The sequence below is a fragment of the Chamaea fasciata genome, unplaced genomic scaffold (genome assembly GCF_029207755.1).
Source record: "Chamaea fasciata isolate MVZ Bird 193981 ecotype frontalis unplaced genomic scaffold, bChaFas1.0.hap1 SCAF_1, whole genome shotgun sequence".
Taxonomy (NCBI): domain Eukaryota; kingdom Metazoa; phylum Chordata; class Aves; order Passeriformes; family Sylviidae; genus Chamaea; species Chamaea fasciata.
In genome coordinates, this window is record NW_027094086.1 from 34,541,581 (window position 1) to 34,560,759 (window position 19,179).

The following is a 19,179-nucleotide window of genomic DNA, read 5'->3' on the forward strand; positions in this document are numbered from 1 at the left end:
AAATGCTTCATACCTTTGCAGTCAAACTGAAAAACCCCTTTGGTTCAATCATTTTTTCCAAGACATGGCACTTTATCCCAGCTGTGCTGTCATACTCATAAACCACTCCATACTCCAGATGAACATTGTCAACAGTCAGACTCACATGATCTTTCTTCCCATCAATTATTGCCATAGTGTTAAATTTATCAATTACCTCTAGAATAAATAAAGTAACACAAATCTCTTAACAAGTCCCGGCCATTAAATGAGCTATAAAGGACATAGGCAACCATTCTTGAAAGAGGTATGTTCTGATCATTGTATTTAAAAAAATTCATTAAAAAACCTGGCTGAAAAATATAACAATCAGAACACTGGTAGATTTATAGATGTTAAAATACTGGACTGCAAAACAGGCAGTACTCTTCCTTTACAAACAGTCATTAAAGGGGGATAATTCCATTTAATTTATAATCCAGAGACATTAAGAAAAATCCAAAAAAGGGAAATCTGAGAATTTCTAAATAAAGTAGAAGAAAATCACTGTGAAAACTGTCAATATTCAGAAATGAAACCACAATAACTGCATTTATGAAGAGAATATAAATACAGGTCATGTGTTAACTGTCCCTTTAATTACAAGTTGCAGATGAATGCAGTTTTATTTAAATGTTAATTGCCTGAAAATAATCTAAAGGATAACAATTTTTTTTTATTTCCCATGCAGTAATGACTAATGTATCTAGTTTGCCATAAATTATTACTAGCGGGGAAAACAAATCAGGTAACGCCTAGGTTTATGTTTCTTACAAGTTAAAACAAACAGATTTTCCCCAGTGTTCACAGAAGTATTTTCTCTAAATGGGAAAGATAGTAGTTTTCAAAGAATAGCATATTAAATTTATATGTTTAGAATACATAAGAAAGCAAATCGTTATGTAAAACATGTCTTATGATCTGCTCAAAATTTCCTCTCTGCAAAGAAACCCACTGCCTACATTTTCCTTGTATTATAATAGAATTCTCAGCAACAGCAAAATCAAATAAGCATCACATACCTTCCACTTTACAGTCAAAGGCATCGCCTCCATCATCTCCAGAGGGTTTGGTGTTTGTTTTCTGAAGATCTTCCTGTGCACTTTCAATGCTGTTGTAAACCCACTGTATAGAATCTTGCTAGAAGAACAGAAAATAGACAACTAGAAAAAGCTTTGCAAGTGCAACTGATAACAGTTATTTCACTGTTTTAAGGCCTAAATTAAAAAAAAAAAATCCAGAGAATTTTGGCATTGTATAAAACCACCCAAAGAATTTTGGCAAGTTATTTTTTATTTCAGCATATATTGTCATGAGACAGTATGAAGTCTGTGACAACATGACATACATCATTTTCATGTCTCTGCCAAAAATAATTCAACACAACACATTTCAAATCAATTTGAATATTGAAAAATATTTTTCCCTAAGAAATCATAGGGAGAAGAAAAAACAACCCATTTTTTCTTTTCTAAATCTGCTGTGCATCCACAAATCTGGTGGCAAATATCATGGAATATCAACCAAAGACAGAGAATGTCCAGTTAATCCATCACCCACGGGTCACTGGCACAAAGAACCTATACTACAGCCTTCATTACTTTTATTTGCCTTTACTAAACTCATTTTACTAGTGTAGTAACAAATGATTTTTCTTTTTTCTCACAGATTAGCATCTCCCAAAGAAAAGAACCATAGACTCCAAAAATACACCATCTTCTGTGGCTGAGTGACACACGAGCACAGGAATGGTGGCTTCCATGGGTCATGCAACCTTTGAAGAAGCCACTTGTATGTCTCACATCTTCAACCCAGTCTGTAACTCAGCCACATGTCCATCATACCCTTGTGGAAGGTCCTATCAAGCACAGCATCCTCAGATTACTTTTTGTCCCTTACACTTCAAAACAAGCTTAACAGTTAGTTAATCACTCCTTATCCAACAGTGACAGCAGAATAAATGACATGATTATGACAAATCTGAATTCAAAAGGAAGTTTGTGGAAGAATTCAAAGTTAAACAAGGATAGCAAACATTTAGGTTGAATGTTAAAATCTTCATGCAAAGTGCCAAATACACCTGGTTATCCTTCTCTAAAATACAACATTCAGATTCTATCTTTATTCCATTGGTATGGCTTCTCTAGGCTTCCCAGATTCATCTATGCCTTGCTTTTCACTCAGTGGTATGAAATATTTTAGTAAGAGAGCTTAACTTTCAGAGCTCTAATTTGATTGTTGGAAGACACCTGTGCAGAATCTGATCAATAGGAATGCTTCTGAAACCCACACTGCTTCGCAGGTTCACCTCAAAACTTGATGCTTAGTTTTGGATTCTTACAGACTTGCTTGGCAGCATGAAGACTGCCGTACCAATCTCTAATAGGAAATACTAACTACTTAAACTGGAAGTCCCTTTTCCAAAAGTTAACAAACAATGAAATGCAATATGACTTGGAGAAACGCTCTTCAAAATCATCATAGAAGAACAAACTAAGCAGAAATCTGTCACATCATGATGAGTATCTCTGCAAGGAAACTGTAATTCCAAGAAGTAAAATCTGATCTCAATTTTCTTTATTCACACAAGACAGAAGATAAACACTGTCCAATAGAAATTACACAATTATTGACTCAAAGAATCTGAAATGAAGCTTCATGCTCCAGGCAATTAGGAAGACTTTTTACCCTGAGAAGCAGAAGATATAAGAAGCAGAAAAAGATTCCCTTTCAATTATGAAATTGGGAATCACAGGAGAGACTGCAATATTCCTGGTAATTAAATGATAGGCTGTATGAACTATACTTACAAACAAGGAGAAATCCATAGTCAATTTCCAAATAATAATTTTAAAACCCCTCCAAATTTCTGAATAGGAAATTAAATTTTAGCTGTCCTTGCACTAGTGGGAATATTATCATTTACTTCAGTCTAGACAATTCTCCCATAGTTCCTAATAACACTGCATCCTAAATGAAGTTTTTTCTTGTCTGTCTGAGGAATTTTAGTTATCTGCAATTTGCTGAATTATGATCAGTTACTTTTTAAAACTGAAATAAACACTATGTATAGGAAAAAACTTCAAGTTATTATACAAGCAATTAAAAAAACCCAAAGTAATTTTTAATGCCAAGGCATTCACAGCAACCAACATTAATCAACCACCTTTGTGTGTCTCTAATATCCATAGGAAGTCTACAGCTATACACAGAGAGAAGAAAACTGCTATAATGAATTCAATTTATCTTTTATTCTAGCCAGTTTTGCTACTAGTGAACAGGACACTTTCTCTTTACTACAGTGCATCTTCCTTTAAAGCACAGGTGAGCTTTATCTCGACATGCCATGGAACAATTTCAATTCTGTATTATCATTTAAATACAAACATCCCAAGAACATTTTCATAAAGGCTGTATTTATATGACCCAGTTCTAACTATATAATTCTTATAACTATGTGGTCGGTGTGGAAGAAGGATTCAGCTCTTGATTTTAATTGGATTTTTCTCCTCAGTAAATACGTACTTCAAGAGTTTGTGGAGTTAATTAATAATATTGGTTCACAGTTTATGAAAAATACGCAGAGAATTGGAAAATTACACTATAGAATCCAGCTTGGTTAGTTTTTCTTCCTAAATTTGTGTCTTGGAAGCCTGAGATTTTATCCTTAACTAACATGACAAAGATAACAAAATCTGCATGCATTGTGAAAAAAGGAAATTATGAGTCCCTGACTATGCTTATTGTCAAGGCTGGAATGCAATGGGAACTCTGACTTTTATGGATAGAATATATGCATTCTGCTCTCTGTGTACTGAAGTGTAACAAAATTCTGGAAGAAAATCAGTTTTATGCATTTCATTCTCCTGCTGCTGTGCAGGCAGAAAGCTGTGTGATTCCCTCTCCATCAAGATGAGAATTTACCTCAAAATTCTTTCTGCATAAGACTGCAGAAATGTTTGAAATAGCCCTTTAAAAACACCATATAAAAATTATCTATTATATTTATTTCAATGCAGAAACCAAGCAGATCTTGAACATCACCATGGAGCAATCTTCAGCTTTTATGTTTCAATTGGCTTCCCTTCAGTTTTATTCACAACTTCTTTCCTCTCATCCCACTCAAATACAACAGATATGTGCACAGAGATAAGTGCCACACTGTTTACTTTGACCAAAAAGAGAAACCTAGAAGAAAATGTGCAAGGGCACCAAATGAGACATACCTGCATTGGCCTCCTGTACTTCCTGCAGGCTGTGACATGAGCAATAACACTTGCATGAGTCTCTTTGCTGACATTAATTCCATTCACTTTGATTATGCACTGGCCAGGGTGGAGGCCTGCCGCAGCTGCCACTGTTCCTATTAATAAAAACCCACATAGTTAGCAGACTTCTTCTTCTAAACATGTCCTTTCAAGCTTACAGTCCAAAAAAACCCTCTTTTTTAAAAAATCAGGACCAGGTCTGGCTGATTCTTACATACTTCCCCTGACCACAAAGTACTTCTGTAGACCAGTTGGATGCCAAGAAAATGGAGTTTGCCAGCAGATGTTTCCATAAGAGAGACCAGACAATTTTTTAAAGGCTGCTTCATAAAACAACAAACATTGACTAGCAATATTAATGTGGAAAATTCACCTCAAAGAAAAGGACTTTAAAAGGATAAAATGGCTCTAGCTTGAAAGTCACTAATTACAACTTAGCCTACTTTTATATGACCCAAGCTTATGAGCTTCTTGTTTAATTCAGGTGTTTCAATTTTACATAAAAACCAGAAGGTTTCTGACAATACATAAAGAAGCATGAGAGCATACTAGAGTATCATGTTAATTATGAAGTGAAATATCGAAATTCCAAAAACATTTCCAAAGATATTGTTCTTATTTTCATCTTCCCTGCCAACACAATTATAGCAGAGGGCCTTACAGCTTTAAATCAAAATCTCAAAGATAACTAAGTAGAATATCTCAAATTATCAGACAGTGGAACAGGGGGACACACACGACATGATACCAAAACAAAACATTCTCTTTAAGCAACATGAAGTATTTGGTTCAGTGACTTATTTTCACAATGGAATAACCACGTTGGGAAAATCTAGTGACTGAACAGGCACTACAAAAATAGCAGTTGTCTCCAGGTCTTTTCAGTGCAATTCACACTCCTGAAAGACAGCCTGCTGGAGTATGACCTTAGTTCCAGCTACCTGAACATTCACCTCCTAATGTCTCTTGATACTGCTATAGAAGTGCCAAGGAAGTAAAAATCTATTGCCTAGAGACTGCCAGACTGGGGTGCGGCAGCTAGGGGCTATGAAAGAGAAGGCTAGACTGAATGTGCAGGGCTGACAAATAGAAAGCTTGTCACGACTTCATGACTTGTCACTTGAGTGTATTTGACAAGGAAATAACTTACAGAATATACATGAGCTTCCCTCATTTTAGGAATTATCACTATTAAAGTTGCATTTAAAATCTAATATAAAACAAAGTCATTGGAAATTACACTATTACCTGCTATCACAATCTCCTCTCCCCCCCAAAAAAACCTAAAAATAAATATATAAATTTATCTTATTGAATATCTATCTCAAAAAAACCCTCAAAACCTCTCTTCAGAAAACCGCAAGGTCCCAATTCTGAAAAATATTTAAGCACATGCTTAAAATCTTCCAAGTTTAGCAAACCCCACAAGCAAGCACTTGCATATTGTTGAGGCTAATCGGAATAAAGTATGTGCTTAGTGAATAATGATAGGCAGTTGAATTGAGATCCAGGTGCAGAAATAATTATCACATCAGCTACTGAGTCTGTAGTTTATCAGTTTTTCTTTTGAAAATCTAATTTCTGGCACCTCAGCCTAGAAAAAGTCATCAAACTCTGCTCAAATCTGGCTGTTTTGCAGATCAGTTCACTTTTAATTCCTCAGCTACAAAGGCAGGAGGGGGGAAAGAGACACAACTGTCCCACAGCTGAAAGTGCAGTTACTTTGCTCTACCATAAACAACATGAGACAGCAAGAAATAATGCTTCAGCTTCTTTCAGCACAAGTGCACTGCTCAAAACCACTGAATTAGGATAGCAAGGACCTAAAAATCACATTCCAAAATAGTATTTACATGAAACATCTGCAATTACCAAGACAAAGCCACTAACACTCTTGAAAATATTTGTAAAAAGCACATTTTTTTTGGTAAAATGTTTTCAGAACACTGCAGAACCATACAGCCACCAAACAAATTAAAACACAGGTTCCCAACAGCCATTCATTGGACAAAGTGATACTGCATCCTTCAGCTACTTAACCTGTAAAGAATGCACAGCTTTAACTTAACTTTCCTACATTGGTCTAACAACATTTAAAAAAAAAGTTGGAAGATGTATCCAAAGCTTACAAAGTATAAGTAAACAAAACAATTATGCTTGAGTTTATTTAATATTGTTTGTTACTTAGGGAAAAATAAAAATCTAAGATGGATTATTAGACCTAATTTTGACTTATCTCAACAAAGTCATTTAGATATTAAATGTATATTTACCAGTACCACTGAAAGCTCTTATGGCTTACCTCTCCCAACTGCATGGACAACAGATGGGCCAAAACCCCGGATCTGGAATCCAAGTCCATCTGCAGAGTCAGGAATCTTAACTGTCCTGATAACAAGATTTAACATGAATGCAACAAAAGGTAGCATATAGGTTACAAGGGTGCAAAACTCCACGTTTTTATTCAAAACAGTTTTCAGATTTTGCAGCATTCATATTCCAGATACCATGCACCACTGACTTCAGAAATAAAAGCAAGCTAAGACAGCACAAACAATCTATTTCACAGGGAAATTCAATATGCTGATTATAATTAAAACACCACCATAGCTTTAAAATTCCTCCTAAAAGGACTGATATTTGGGTAAGTTGCCATAGCACAGCAACACTGAAAGCCCTGGGAAGGCAGGCAATCTCCCCCAGCTGGGAGGACAGAGCCTGGGGATCAGAGATCACAGCAGGCCTGATCAGACAAGCTGCAGAAGACTGCAGAGCCTGGATCCATATTACAGTTTAATAGAACCACAGAATGTGCTGAGTTGGAAGGGACCCACAAGGATCACCAAAGTTCAACTCCTGGCCTCACACACACACACACCCTAAGAGTCACACCATGTGCCTGAGAGCTTGTCCAAACGCTTCTTGAACTCCGTCAGGCTGGGGCTGTGACCACTTCCCTGGAGAGCCTGTTCCAGTACCTAACCACCCCCTAGGTGAAGAACATTTTTATAATATCCAACCCTAACCTCCCATCACAGAATTACAGGTCTTTCCCTCGGGTCCTGTCACTGGTCACCACAGAGAAGAGATCAGTGCCTGCCCCTCCCTTTCTGCTCCTGAGGAAGTTGCAGACTGCAGTGAAGTACCCTGTCATAAAAGGAAATTTTGTTTGATGAGCAGGACTTTTCTCTCATGAAGCCATGTTGGCTGTGACCAATGACTGCATTGTCACTCAGGTGTTTTTCAATACCTCCCAGAATAATCTTCTCCATAACTTTACCAGGCACAGAAGTGAGACTGACAGGCCTGTAGTTTCTCAGGTCCACTTTCTTCCCCTTCTTGAAAATTGGGACGTTTTCCAGATTCCAGTCAGCTGGGACCTCTTCAGATTCCCAAGACAGCTCAAAAATCATCAAGAGGGGCTTTAGAATCACATCAGCTAGTGCCTTGAGGACTCTTGGATGAATTCCATCCCATAGATTTGTAGAGTTCCAGCTGAAGCATCAGATCTCACACAGTTTCAGGGCTGGCTGGGAGCTGATCATTCTTGCAGTCATGGTCCTACAGCTCAGGGCACTGAGACCCCTTTGGTCCTTCGCCCATGTCAAAGATGGAGGTGAAGAATAAATTAAACACCTCTGCATTGTCCCTGTCCCCAATTGTGAGGTGACCATCCTCATCCTGTAGCAGGTCAATGTTATTTTTACCTTACCTATTGCCTTTAATATACTTGAAAAAGCTCTTCTTATTGTCCCTCACACTTCCAGCCAGCTTCAACTCTACTTGACCTCTGGCCACATGAATTTTCTCCAAGCAGTAGTGAGCAGGATCTCTGTATTCTTCCCATGTCTTTGACCTTGCTTCCATTGGGCATATGCTTTCCTTTTTGGCTTTATTTCCAGAGAATATTCCTATTCAACCAAGCCAGCCTTCTGCCTCACCTCCTTGACTTCGGACATTCTGGAATTACCTGTTCCTGTGCTCTTAGGAGGTGATGTTTGAAAAGTGACTAGCACTGATGGACCCCAACAACTGCAAAGACATTTTCACTCTGAAATAATGAATCCTGTCAAGTGTCAGTAGACAAGGTCTTGAGTAGACCATCCTATGGTCAACAAATCCAAAATTTTTCTATTGACACCAGACTTGGAGCCATCTACTGACCTGATGGATCTGCCTAATCCTACTGATGTTATTCCTTGTTACTGGAAGAATCAATGAAATCAACTACTGTGCTCCGGATCCCTCCACCAATCGTAGCAGGGAACTGAGGTCTTTTTTGATTGCCCTCTGATTTCCCTGTTTTATTCCATCACTGCCAGTTTGAACAACCAATAGTGGATAGTAATCAGAGGGCCTTACTAGACTGGATTGTTTTCCAGTAATGTCCCTTATCCAAGCCCCTGGGAGACAGCAGACTTCCCTGTGAGCTGGGTCAGCTCTGCTGTGGGAATACACAAGACAGACAGTAAGACAGACTTAATTAGCATAGCTAGTCTGATGACTAGGATGCCATGGCAAGGACAAACAGAACTTTGAGATTATGAGAAGATGGGATTAAACCTGCTTAAGGGAAGAGATTCAATCAACCCCCTACGATAAAGATGTTGTAAAATGCATAAGTTGCTTGTACGATCTTTTAACCTAATTATTGTAGTAGAAATTATTAACCTTACTGAAATGGCATATAAGTTTGTAGAAAACCTGAGTAAAATCGAATTCTGACCACCAAATCAGAGTTCCTGTCTCTCCATCAATTGCCGATAGTCTGCATATCAGACACTCCATTCCCCTTTGAAGGGATCTCCTGTCACATCTACCCTTCTTTTCCTGTTAACATAGGAGGCTCTGATGCAGGGTGCAGGTGGTGGTGTTTCAGGAGGCCCCACGGTTCCAGATAGACCTTCTCCCACCTCATCAGTTGTTTGGCCTTCTAGACCGAGAACCCCATACCTGTTGTAAAAGGTACCAGTCCTACTTGCCAAATTCAAAGAAAGAGGAACCTTCTTGCTGGTACGTGCCATGATGTGCCTCCAGCCCTAATCTTTAACAGACCCTTGACTAACAGTCCTTTGACTAATTACCCCACAGGGTTCTGAGTCCATCTGCTTCTTCACCACAATGGAGGTTCAAGACTCCTGGGAGTCTGAGACTGTAGTGCTGCTGAAAATACTTGATCTCTTTTGCTTGTTCACTCAAACACTGCATATCCAGTTGACTTCTTCCTGTAACTCCACCTGCAACACAGCTCCTCAAACACAGCACACTTTCTGCAAAATAACTCTTTGTAGTCCCCAGCCTCGCAAAGAGGCATCAGGCTCTCCCAGCAACCTGTGCTTCTCCTTGCTGAACTTTCTTGAAATGATGTTTTGTTGCAGGTTTTTCTGAGCGCCTGTGGAAAGTACTGAGTTCTGTAAAGTAAGAATCATCCACTGCTGTTTGTATGACTTGTAAGCACATAGGGCTGTGCTCCTGCTTGGTCTAAGAACAAAAGCAATAAACCTACCGACAAACCTAAGCAACAAAAACACAGTTCTGAGAATCAAAATTCACATCTACTCCTTAAAATTAAGCCCTGAGCTTGCCCAAAGTAAGCTAGCCCAAAGTAAGCAAGCATACCCTCATGATACTGGCTCAGGGTCTAGAAAAAGCAACACAGCTGTATTAGCCCTTATCAGAGCTAGTTAGGTCATGCATAACAGTGCACTGATATAACTTTACAGCCTTTCCATCCAGAGCCAGCTCTGCTATTATTTCAGAGATCTTTGCCCCAAGCTCCATTTCCCATTGCAAAAGCAAACACATTCAAATTGATGCTAAAAGTGATTTTAAAATACATTTGGACTGTAGCAAACTTGATTTACTGGCAGTTTTGAATAACAGAATTGCATCATTTCTTGTACTTCTTTTGTTTTTTCTAGAACACATATTGGTAGGCATTTAGAGATGATTATCATCAGAGGGGAGATCCAAACTTTGCTGAAGTCTATAATTTTTCAAAAATATAATAATATATAAAGATTAATAAATTTTCGCTTGAAACATTTTGTAAGTATAACATCATTTAATGTACTCATATATTAACTATTCACTATCATCTATACGATTGCATTCTGAAACTGCTTTGAGAACACGCTAAAGAACTATAAAAGACCATCACTGGCAGTTTAGGCTAAGAATTCAGGAGAGAACTTCTGTGAACTCAGTTGTGCTAGCAGCATCTCCTGCAAAAAGCAGGGAACACTGAGAAACAAATTCAACTCCTGTGAACTCTGCATTCACTAGATCATCTCTCTCAACCTTAAAATTCACCCACAAGTTGAGTCAGAAATTAAACCAAGATCTGCATTAGATAAAGGCCTATGTTATGCCTTTTATGCTTTTTACAATCCTGCGGTCTGGGGGATTTTTTTAATTGTTAGTTTTGTTTGTTTGGGGGATGGGAGCAAGTGTTGGAGTATCAGTCGAGATAAGCATCTTTATGCCTTATTTATTTCTTTGCTCTTTTTCATGTTCTGGGTACCATTTTACTTCTCAAGACACCTTTGCTTATTAAGAGGAGAAAGAGATCTTCAATCTACCACTTAACAAGAGCCATTTCTGAGCGAGGCGCTCTGTAATGCTGTAAGGTAACAGAGGATGGCACATCTTTATTCTGCAAATTTTGAATAAAAAATTACTCCAGGTAAGTTTTTTTTTTGGACTCCTTCTTCTTTGTTATGAATAACCTAGCAGAAACTGCATTAACTTTACTAGTATACTTATGCTCATTTACATATTTACTGAACTCACCTATTCAGCCTCACTTTGTATTTCTTTTACATAACAAAACTTGTGTTTAGGTAGGAATGGTAAAAACTGTGTACAGAAATGCATCTGTTACATAAAGATGAGGAGCTGTTTATCTCCTCCCGCTGTTTACACAACCAACACACAACCTGAAGGGGCCCATGAGACCACAAAGTCTGACAGTGCCAAACCCGCAACTAATCCCCAGACACAGGAATTTGTTTCATACACACAGCAAGAGATAAGTGATAAAAACTGACAATATAGTCAATGAAACTTCATTTAAACTTGCAGAACCTGCATGTATTTAAAGTGGCAGAACTGAAGATCTGAAGTACTCATGTGATTCTTTTGCTGACTCACAAATAGGATAAAACAAAATCAAGTCAAATCGATTTGCTTGACTTTGCAAACTCAGGTCAGATACAACACGTAAAAACCCGTTACAATAGTGCTCTCTGAAGTTCTACTGGTCTTAAAATTCACTTCAGTTGTTGTTTGTAAAATTTCCCGAAGGAATGATAACTTACTCTCGAGGTTTAGTGCTCACAAGAACCCGCAGGGGCTTTCTGCTGTTTAAACAGGCTTTCAGGAAGCAATCCACTTCACTGAAGGGTCGCAGAAAAACCAGGTCACCATTAATGGCAAAGATTTTCTTCCCAACTTCCAAGCCTGCCATCTGGAAAATAACAACAGTTGTGTCTATGTTTGCTTTTAATAACCACTAACATTACGTTTTCTTCTGCTGGCATGCAACCCCAATAGAAAAAATTACAATCACATTTTCTTTATATTCTTTATGACTCACGTACCATGCACACGGGACTTACACCACAAAATGCTTCTAAAACAGGTTAAATTCCTGTGAAGGGTAAACACTCAGTCTGAAGAGAGCTAAGTACAAGACCAATTCTTAATCAAGATTTTGTGACAGTATCACAATATCAGTTAATTTCTTCATAATTAACACAACCGTTTTGATCGAGCCATTTATTTTATGACAGTACCTAATTTTTCATCCACCATTTTCCAAAGGAACTAAAGCTTCTTTTCATAAAGAAAGACCCTATTAATACTTCAGTAAGTGAATATTTGGTAAGTTCCAAAACAAAAGAGTCTTTAAACTTTGATCTAACAAGAAAAGCACCATAACAGTTGAACTACAGGAGTACAAAGAGTGGCTCAGGGTACAGGCAAAGCCCTAGTGCCATCCTAGAGCATGGCAGACCCTGACTGCTAGAAATCACTCTATTTAGCTCTGTGGCTGAATTATATTGCTCATTTGCTGTGTCTATTTAAAATTTAAATTCGTACTCCACCATGAGATTTAGAAAGCCTTGAAATATAAGTCCAAGTTTTTCTCCCATGAAAGAGCATGGTGCTTTACATATATAGAGACTCCCATGATGCTCAGTAGAATATTAACTAACCCAAAGAGAATCTAAAGCAGTGCTACCAAACAGGAAGGCTGAAATTCATTCATCCAGATTCTCAAATTCCAGACTTTATCTAAACTTCATACATCCTTTACTATGAAATATATCAACTGCAACTCACAGATTAGCTCTATACCCATTTCATATTTTACCAATAATGTTTATTTCAATTATGATTAATGTCATCACTGAAATACAAAATGCATAAAAATAAAATTACAACTTTCATATAATCACTCAATATGACAATTTAGCTGAGCAGAAAATAAGTGTTAGATAATGTTCAAAACAGTATTTTTAACAAAACAAAACATGAAAAAGAAAACAAACAAAAACAACAAAACAACAACAACAAAAAAAAAAAAAAAGAAAAAATAGAATAAAGGGAAAAAGATTCATAGGCACAACTTTCTTGGTAAGTGCTCAGTCACCTTCTACTACTATAGACTTTCCTAAATGATGCACAAAACATACATCTGTGACCAAGTAAATAAAACAGGGAAGATAATTTATAGTATTTGATACCTCAGCACTTGATCCTTTCTCCACCACTTTAATAATTGGCACCTTATTTTTATCTTCTAAACCAAAACCATAGGTTCCTTCAATAGATTTAATCTGTAAAATAATTTTTTAAAATATTGTTCAGAAATGCATTAATAAAAACTGAAGTATGTCTTCATCAATAATAAATTGTCCTAATATATTTTCACCATGACCAATTTTTTCACTCATCAAAGCACACAGTGAGGGTGTTTCACTCACCAGTAATGACTTGGCTATGACATTTTCCACTACTTTCAGATCATGTTTCATGAGTCTGTGCTTCATATTTGATCCTTCCATTTCTTCATCCGCATAAAAACGGAACAGCAGTGGCTCATCTTTAAATTCACTTTTCTCTAACACTGTATGACAGAAATTCACACATATTTCTTTTCTTTTGAACTTTTGAATATCATGTGTTTTATGAGCCATAAAATACTGAACATGCATACACATATTGAATGCTAGCAAACTATTCTTGTGTGTGTGAATCTAGGGAAATCTTTTAACATACACAACAATTGTTATTTGGATTGATAATAGAGGGATAGGTATCACTAAGCTCATTTTTTCAACTACAACATCTAGGTTCCACCAAACTGAGAAAGATATATTAGGCTGAAATAGTTTCAGTGAAAATACCAAGCACAAGGCTTCTTCTGAAAAGGGATTTGAAAACATGATTTTGAAAAGTACTGCTGGGTAGCTGCTGAAGATGCTCACCACCAAGTTCTGGCACTCTCCAGATGGCTCAAAATTAGAAACAGGTTTGTTGGGGACGTGGAAGCAAGTAGAACAGCCAATGGATGCAGTTTGTGTGTTCAAAAGTCAAAGGAAAAAGAATGAACAATACCAGAGAGTATGTTCTCAACCTCTTGTCTAAACAAGCTAAAAAAAGAAATTTCTTTCTCTTTTCGTTTCAGTAAATGACCTACTACTTCAATACTTTTACTGAAATCTTGCCTCTGATGGTATTAAATGGATCCTTGTTCACCATAATTTTGGTGCTGCACATATATCTGGTCTCCTCTCTTCTTTGTTCTTTGCTATCCTTATAATTTTCTCATTTTTCTCCAACCCACTTTCTCCCATTGTCACCACTTCCCTTTTTTTGAAGTCATGCTCCTCCATACTTGATTAATTCCCCCCAAAATCTCACATTTCTTTCCTACGCTATTTTTTATTGTCTCATCAGTGCCAACATGCATTAATTACGGTCTTAAGACATTTCTTGCAATGTGACTAATAAAACTGCCCCCACTAAATCCTTTAGCGGATGAATTCCTCAGCACGTGCTATAAAATTTGGATGTAATTTTCAGAGTATACAATAGGTTTTTTTTCCTTGAAGATTGTAGCATCAATCTCTTTAGTGATACAATGGAAGAACTTTCCATCTCTTCTGTAATATCTTTATCAGCCCCTGCATTTCCTTTCAACTGTGCAGATCACATTAAACAGAAAGTAAGCATAGCTTGTGCAGAATGTATTTACTTACCATGGTGCATAAACCCGTTATCACAAAGAGCCACACCAAATATCATAGCTTCCTCCCTCGTCCGGCAATCCCCCTGTAAAAACACAGTACATTTTTAAAATGTATTTTAATATATTGTCAAAGTAATCTCACAGGGATGGCAATGGCTGTAGATTATATTTGCCACCACCACCTTTATGTATACATTTTTAGCACATAAATATATGAACAAGTATATACATGTTTATCATAAAATTATAGAGTAGTTTGGGTTGGAAGGGACTTTTATGTGCTATAACCCTCTATAATTACAAATAAATAGGAAAAGACTTCAGTAATACTGCATTCTCCATTAAAATTGAACATAATAGAATCTATAAGCATCAAAGTTTTAAACTTTTATTTTATGGAATTAGTGCACATTGACAGAGTGAACAGGATACCATGTTGTTTTTTCTCGTTCATTTAAAATGAAACAGAATTGATGGCAGCAAATTGGCACTGACTTTTGCTAATCTAGTTAGTAATTTAGAGTTTCTCATTTCATTTTGTTTTAAGGCATAGACAGTGTTATATGCTGAATCACAAAGCTATGGGTCATCAAAACATTTCAATTCAATTTCAAATAAGGAAGATAAGCACAATACGGATGGAAAGCATAGCTGATGACAGCTGATTTCTGTTACTCTACTAGTTTAAGAGGATTACACTTACACATACAATTCTAATAACCCCTCACACAAAGTGTTTGTATGTTGTTCTTGATATATCACTAGCTTTCAAATCAGAATTTAAATGCGAAACATACATAAATCCAAAGGTGTCTACTTGCCTGGGCAATCAACCAATCTATGAATTTGTTAGCCATAACCACAGATTTGTAGGTTCTCAAGTGATAGTCTTTATCTCTGTTCAAAACAACACAAAACAATTTTTAAAAATCAAACAAAGGCTCAGGAGAAAGAGAAAAATACTTGTAGCTTATAGAGGAGTTAGCGCAAGCATGAATTGAGCGCTTAATGGTTGAGAAGTTTTCTCTGCAGGAAAAAGAATAGCAAATTCAGTCTTTCTTGTAGACAGAAAGGAGAAGGCTGATCACATCCTATTTGGGTGATATTGTCACTGGAATATAAAGGCAGGTGTGTTGTTACAGCTGGGACTCTTCAAATGAGGTAGGTATTGGTATGTTAGTAAAGGAGTGCACTAATATATAAAGTAGGCACATAAGCATATCCATCAGGACCTAGGAGGCTCTAGAAGTCAATTCAAAAAGTTACACTGAACAGAGCTGGCAGCTATTTAGTGGCTCAGTTATGCTTTTTGTCTTGATAGCATTTCAATCTTATCTGATTACTCTCAAAAGACCAATCTTGAAAGGATGGGTTCGGTTCCTACATTCAAACACAACATCTTCAGATCATATACTTCTTCCAAATTACTCCCTCAGGACTTCCCAATTGGACTCACCTAATTACTGGGGTAAAGAGACTGTGAAGGCGACAATAGAGTCGTACACCCTGTTAAAGAGAAAGAGGTGGTGAGATAACCACACACTCACATCACAGACAAGAGGCAGGGACGCAGTAAGGAAGCCTGTATGCTGTCAATGGATTTTATTTATATAGTGAAAAGATGTGTTAAAATTTCTATGTATTTTCATATGCCAAAACAATGTTTCCCGATAACAATATTGGTGAACAAATTATGAGAATGAAAACATTTCCCATCTAACCTAAGCTTACTGAGACACATGCATAACAGACGAGCTTCAAGGTAGCATTAAAATATCCTGAAGGTTTGAAATACTTAGAAAGAAAAGCACACAAAAAATAAATCAATATTTCCATGCATTAAGGTTATCCCAAACAGTGGTTGCTATTCTACAACTGATTAATTTAAGTAAAAACCACTGCATTTCATTATATGCGTCAATACTTTGCTTACAAATTAAAATTATAACTAATCAATTTTAAAAATGCAAAAAGATTCAAAGATTAGAAATGTTTTCTATTAAAAACAAATAAATTATACATCTGGAGTAGTTTAAGAAATTACCATCAGAAAATTGTATTTTAAAAAAGGAAAAACACATTAGTATTACTTAGGAAACTATAAAAAGCAATTATGTTTACAATATGCAAGTATAATGATTAATAGTTGTGTCAAATTAGATTCCATCCTACTTTGCTCTGACTGGGAGTTCAGTATTGTAGATTTCTCTAGATACACTTTACATTAACCAGTGAAGCAAAAATTAAATTATACTTGTTTGTTTATACGTGTTTGCAGTGTAATACCCAAATGCAGACATTTTCTACTGACCCCAAATCATGACAAATTTGAATATTAATGAGTTAAAAGGTAACTTTTACCAATCTTTTCATTGTTGTCAGTAGCATAGATGGGTAGTATAACCTATTATGTTTAATCATTTATGTGACTATAGATTTACTGTCTTGCTAGGGCACTAGTAAAGAACACTCTGATTTCAGAGAAATCTGAAAGCTGTTTCCTACATATATCTTCATATCTATGAGAAGGGACTGAAAAATACAATAGACTGAACCTCAGCTTCAGGATCACCCAGAAACACAGGAAATGCATCCTGCATATGAAACCATTGAATAGCAACTGCAACTACATAATAGTAAACTGCCAGTTTGCATTTAAAATGTATAAAACCTAACCAAAATCTTACAAGTGGAAAACTGAATTTGATTCACATAAATATAGAGTGGCAACTATGAGGGGATGTTGTTTATCCCAGCAAATCTTACGTTACTTTTCAAGCAGAATCTCAGTTTCTGATGTGTTCTTCCTAATAATAGCAACTATTTTATTCTGTACCTTGGAGATCACGTCCTGCATCTCATTTCTGGGATAGTATGTTCCATCATCATATCGGAATCTGTACAGCATGTGTTCAGGTTTGAATTGGTGCTTATCTGTAACTAAATTAAAAAAAAAAAGGCATTGTTTGATGACTTTCTCAAGAAACCAAGGAGAGAGAGGGAGGGCAGCATCATTTCTTCAAGTAACAGCCCTAAGCACAGGAATAGGTAGATTTCAGGAGACCAGGAACCCCGATTAGATCATCTGCCCTAAGCTCTTTTGCCACTGGTGACAACATTTCTTACAACATTTAAGTAGTAAAGGAGAAAAAAAAACTGTTTCAAGTCATGGGGCAAAGAATAAGGAAGACAGGTAGGGACAGCACGAAAAATTTGGCACTCAAATCTTTTTAGTCTCCAGTGCTTTTGCAAAGCTTATCAAGCAAATAGCCAAATAAGACCTATTTTGCAACTATTCATATTATTCTTCCACATTATTTTCTGTCCCCATTCTTGATAAGGCCAATCTCAGATGATTCAGTAAATATACAAACATTTCACAACGCATTTGAGTAGCCTTGCAGTGGGAAAAAAGGAGACAGGAATGTCTCCCTCTATATTTAGCCACCTAACCATCATAAGTGCAAGAGACTGGCAATTATTATGAAGATGTTGATAGTCTGTTTCCCCAAAGACCTGGGAAAAAGGATCTTAACAGGTGGACTTCCAGCGTTTCACAAGATTCCAGCGACAAACCTCACAACTTCAAGTGTTTTGTCAAAACAAGTCATGTCAGAGGATACAAAGATTCTCCTGGAAACAGTACTGCTGCAAATCTTTCTGAAAAACAGCTGATCCATTTGATGGTTGAGGACAGGCTTAGGCATTATCACCATCCTAAGATAACTACTTTATTAATTACAGCTTTGCTTGAAGTTGCAAGGTTTAATTTTGAAAGTCAATTTACTTGTCATCAAATGATAAAGGAGGGTGGTGTAATGTCTTCATTTATCAGAATAATACACCTGACAGAGTTAGGTAATTCTGTGCGTGCCTTCCTATAGCAAGTGATTAAGCCACCATACATAATTCTCTTCTAAAAATTTAGTTAGGCATCATAAACTTTGCATAGTGAAGTGCCTTCCGTCTGTGTCATTTTTCATGCCCCATCAAGCTCCTCAGTAGTTCCACACATCATCTGATACACAGACATAAAAACTGAACTTCATATATTAAGTGGTTTCACCAGTCTCATGCGCAAGAGCAAAATAACATCTCTACTTGCATTTGATATATCCACTAATAGTAAAGCTCAGGACACTACTCCAATTGCCTTGAACTGATGGTTATTCAAAATAATTCCTAAGCTCTTTTACGTATCATTGTCTCTAAACACATGAGATACAGACTACATATAACGCCCAATATAAGTATCTAAGTGAATTTTAATGGCTTGTGACCATTCAACTAAGAAAAAAAGATGCATTCTAGCTCTATAATTAAAAAGTATTCCTACTGTTGAAGAAAAAATGTATTCCAATAGATTAACATATAAAAAGGGTTCTCTATAACCAGCAAGTTCCGAAAAAACCCAAAAACCCACCATCAAGATAGCTTTGCCTAAAGCCGAATTACTCCTCACTCTTACAGGGATGCACTGGGAAGGACCCAGGATGACAAAGCACCTTTCCTTTCTTGCATGCCCATGACAAACAGAGCAGGCTATGCCCTCTGAGGAACACAAGTACCACTCTGTCTCTGCAGTCCCAGCTTACCACAGTGCACCAGAAACTAAGGGAGTAGCTCCACAGAGCT

General features: G+C 36.8%; 1 protein-coding gene across 1 annotated transcript in view; it reads right to left on the reverse strand.

Annotated features, from left to right (window-relative positions):
- The window catches only part of PREX2 (phosphatidylinositol-3,4,5-trisphosphate dependent Rac exchange factor 2), a 172,406-nt gene that overhangs the window by 79,031 nt on the left and 74,196 nt on the right, over positions 1-19,179 (reverse strand). The window contains exons 13-23 of the mRNA XM_066180368.1: positions 17,381-17,484; positions 16,001-16,050; positions 15,366-15,441; positions 14,555-14,627; positions 13,277-13,419; positions 13,037-13,129; positions 11,606-11,754; positions 6,589-6,674; positions 4,245-4,381; positions 1,041-1,158; positions 14-198 (exon numbers count right to left, since the gene is read on the reverse strand). Coding sequence (XP_066036465.1) covers positions 14-198; positions 1,041-1,158; positions 4,245-4,381; positions 6,589-6,674; positions 11,606-11,754; positions 13,037-13,129; positions 13,277-13,419; positions 14,555-14,627; positions 15,366-15,441; positions 16,001-16,050; positions 17,381-17,484 — 1,214 coding nt within the window. The remainder of the gene's footprint in view (positions 1-13; positions 199-1,040; positions 1,159-4,244; positions 4,382-6,588; positions 6,675-11,605; positions 11,755-13,036; positions 13,130-13,276; positions 13,420-14,554; positions 14,628-15,365; positions 15,442-16,000; positions 16,051-17,380; positions 17,485-19,179) is intronic.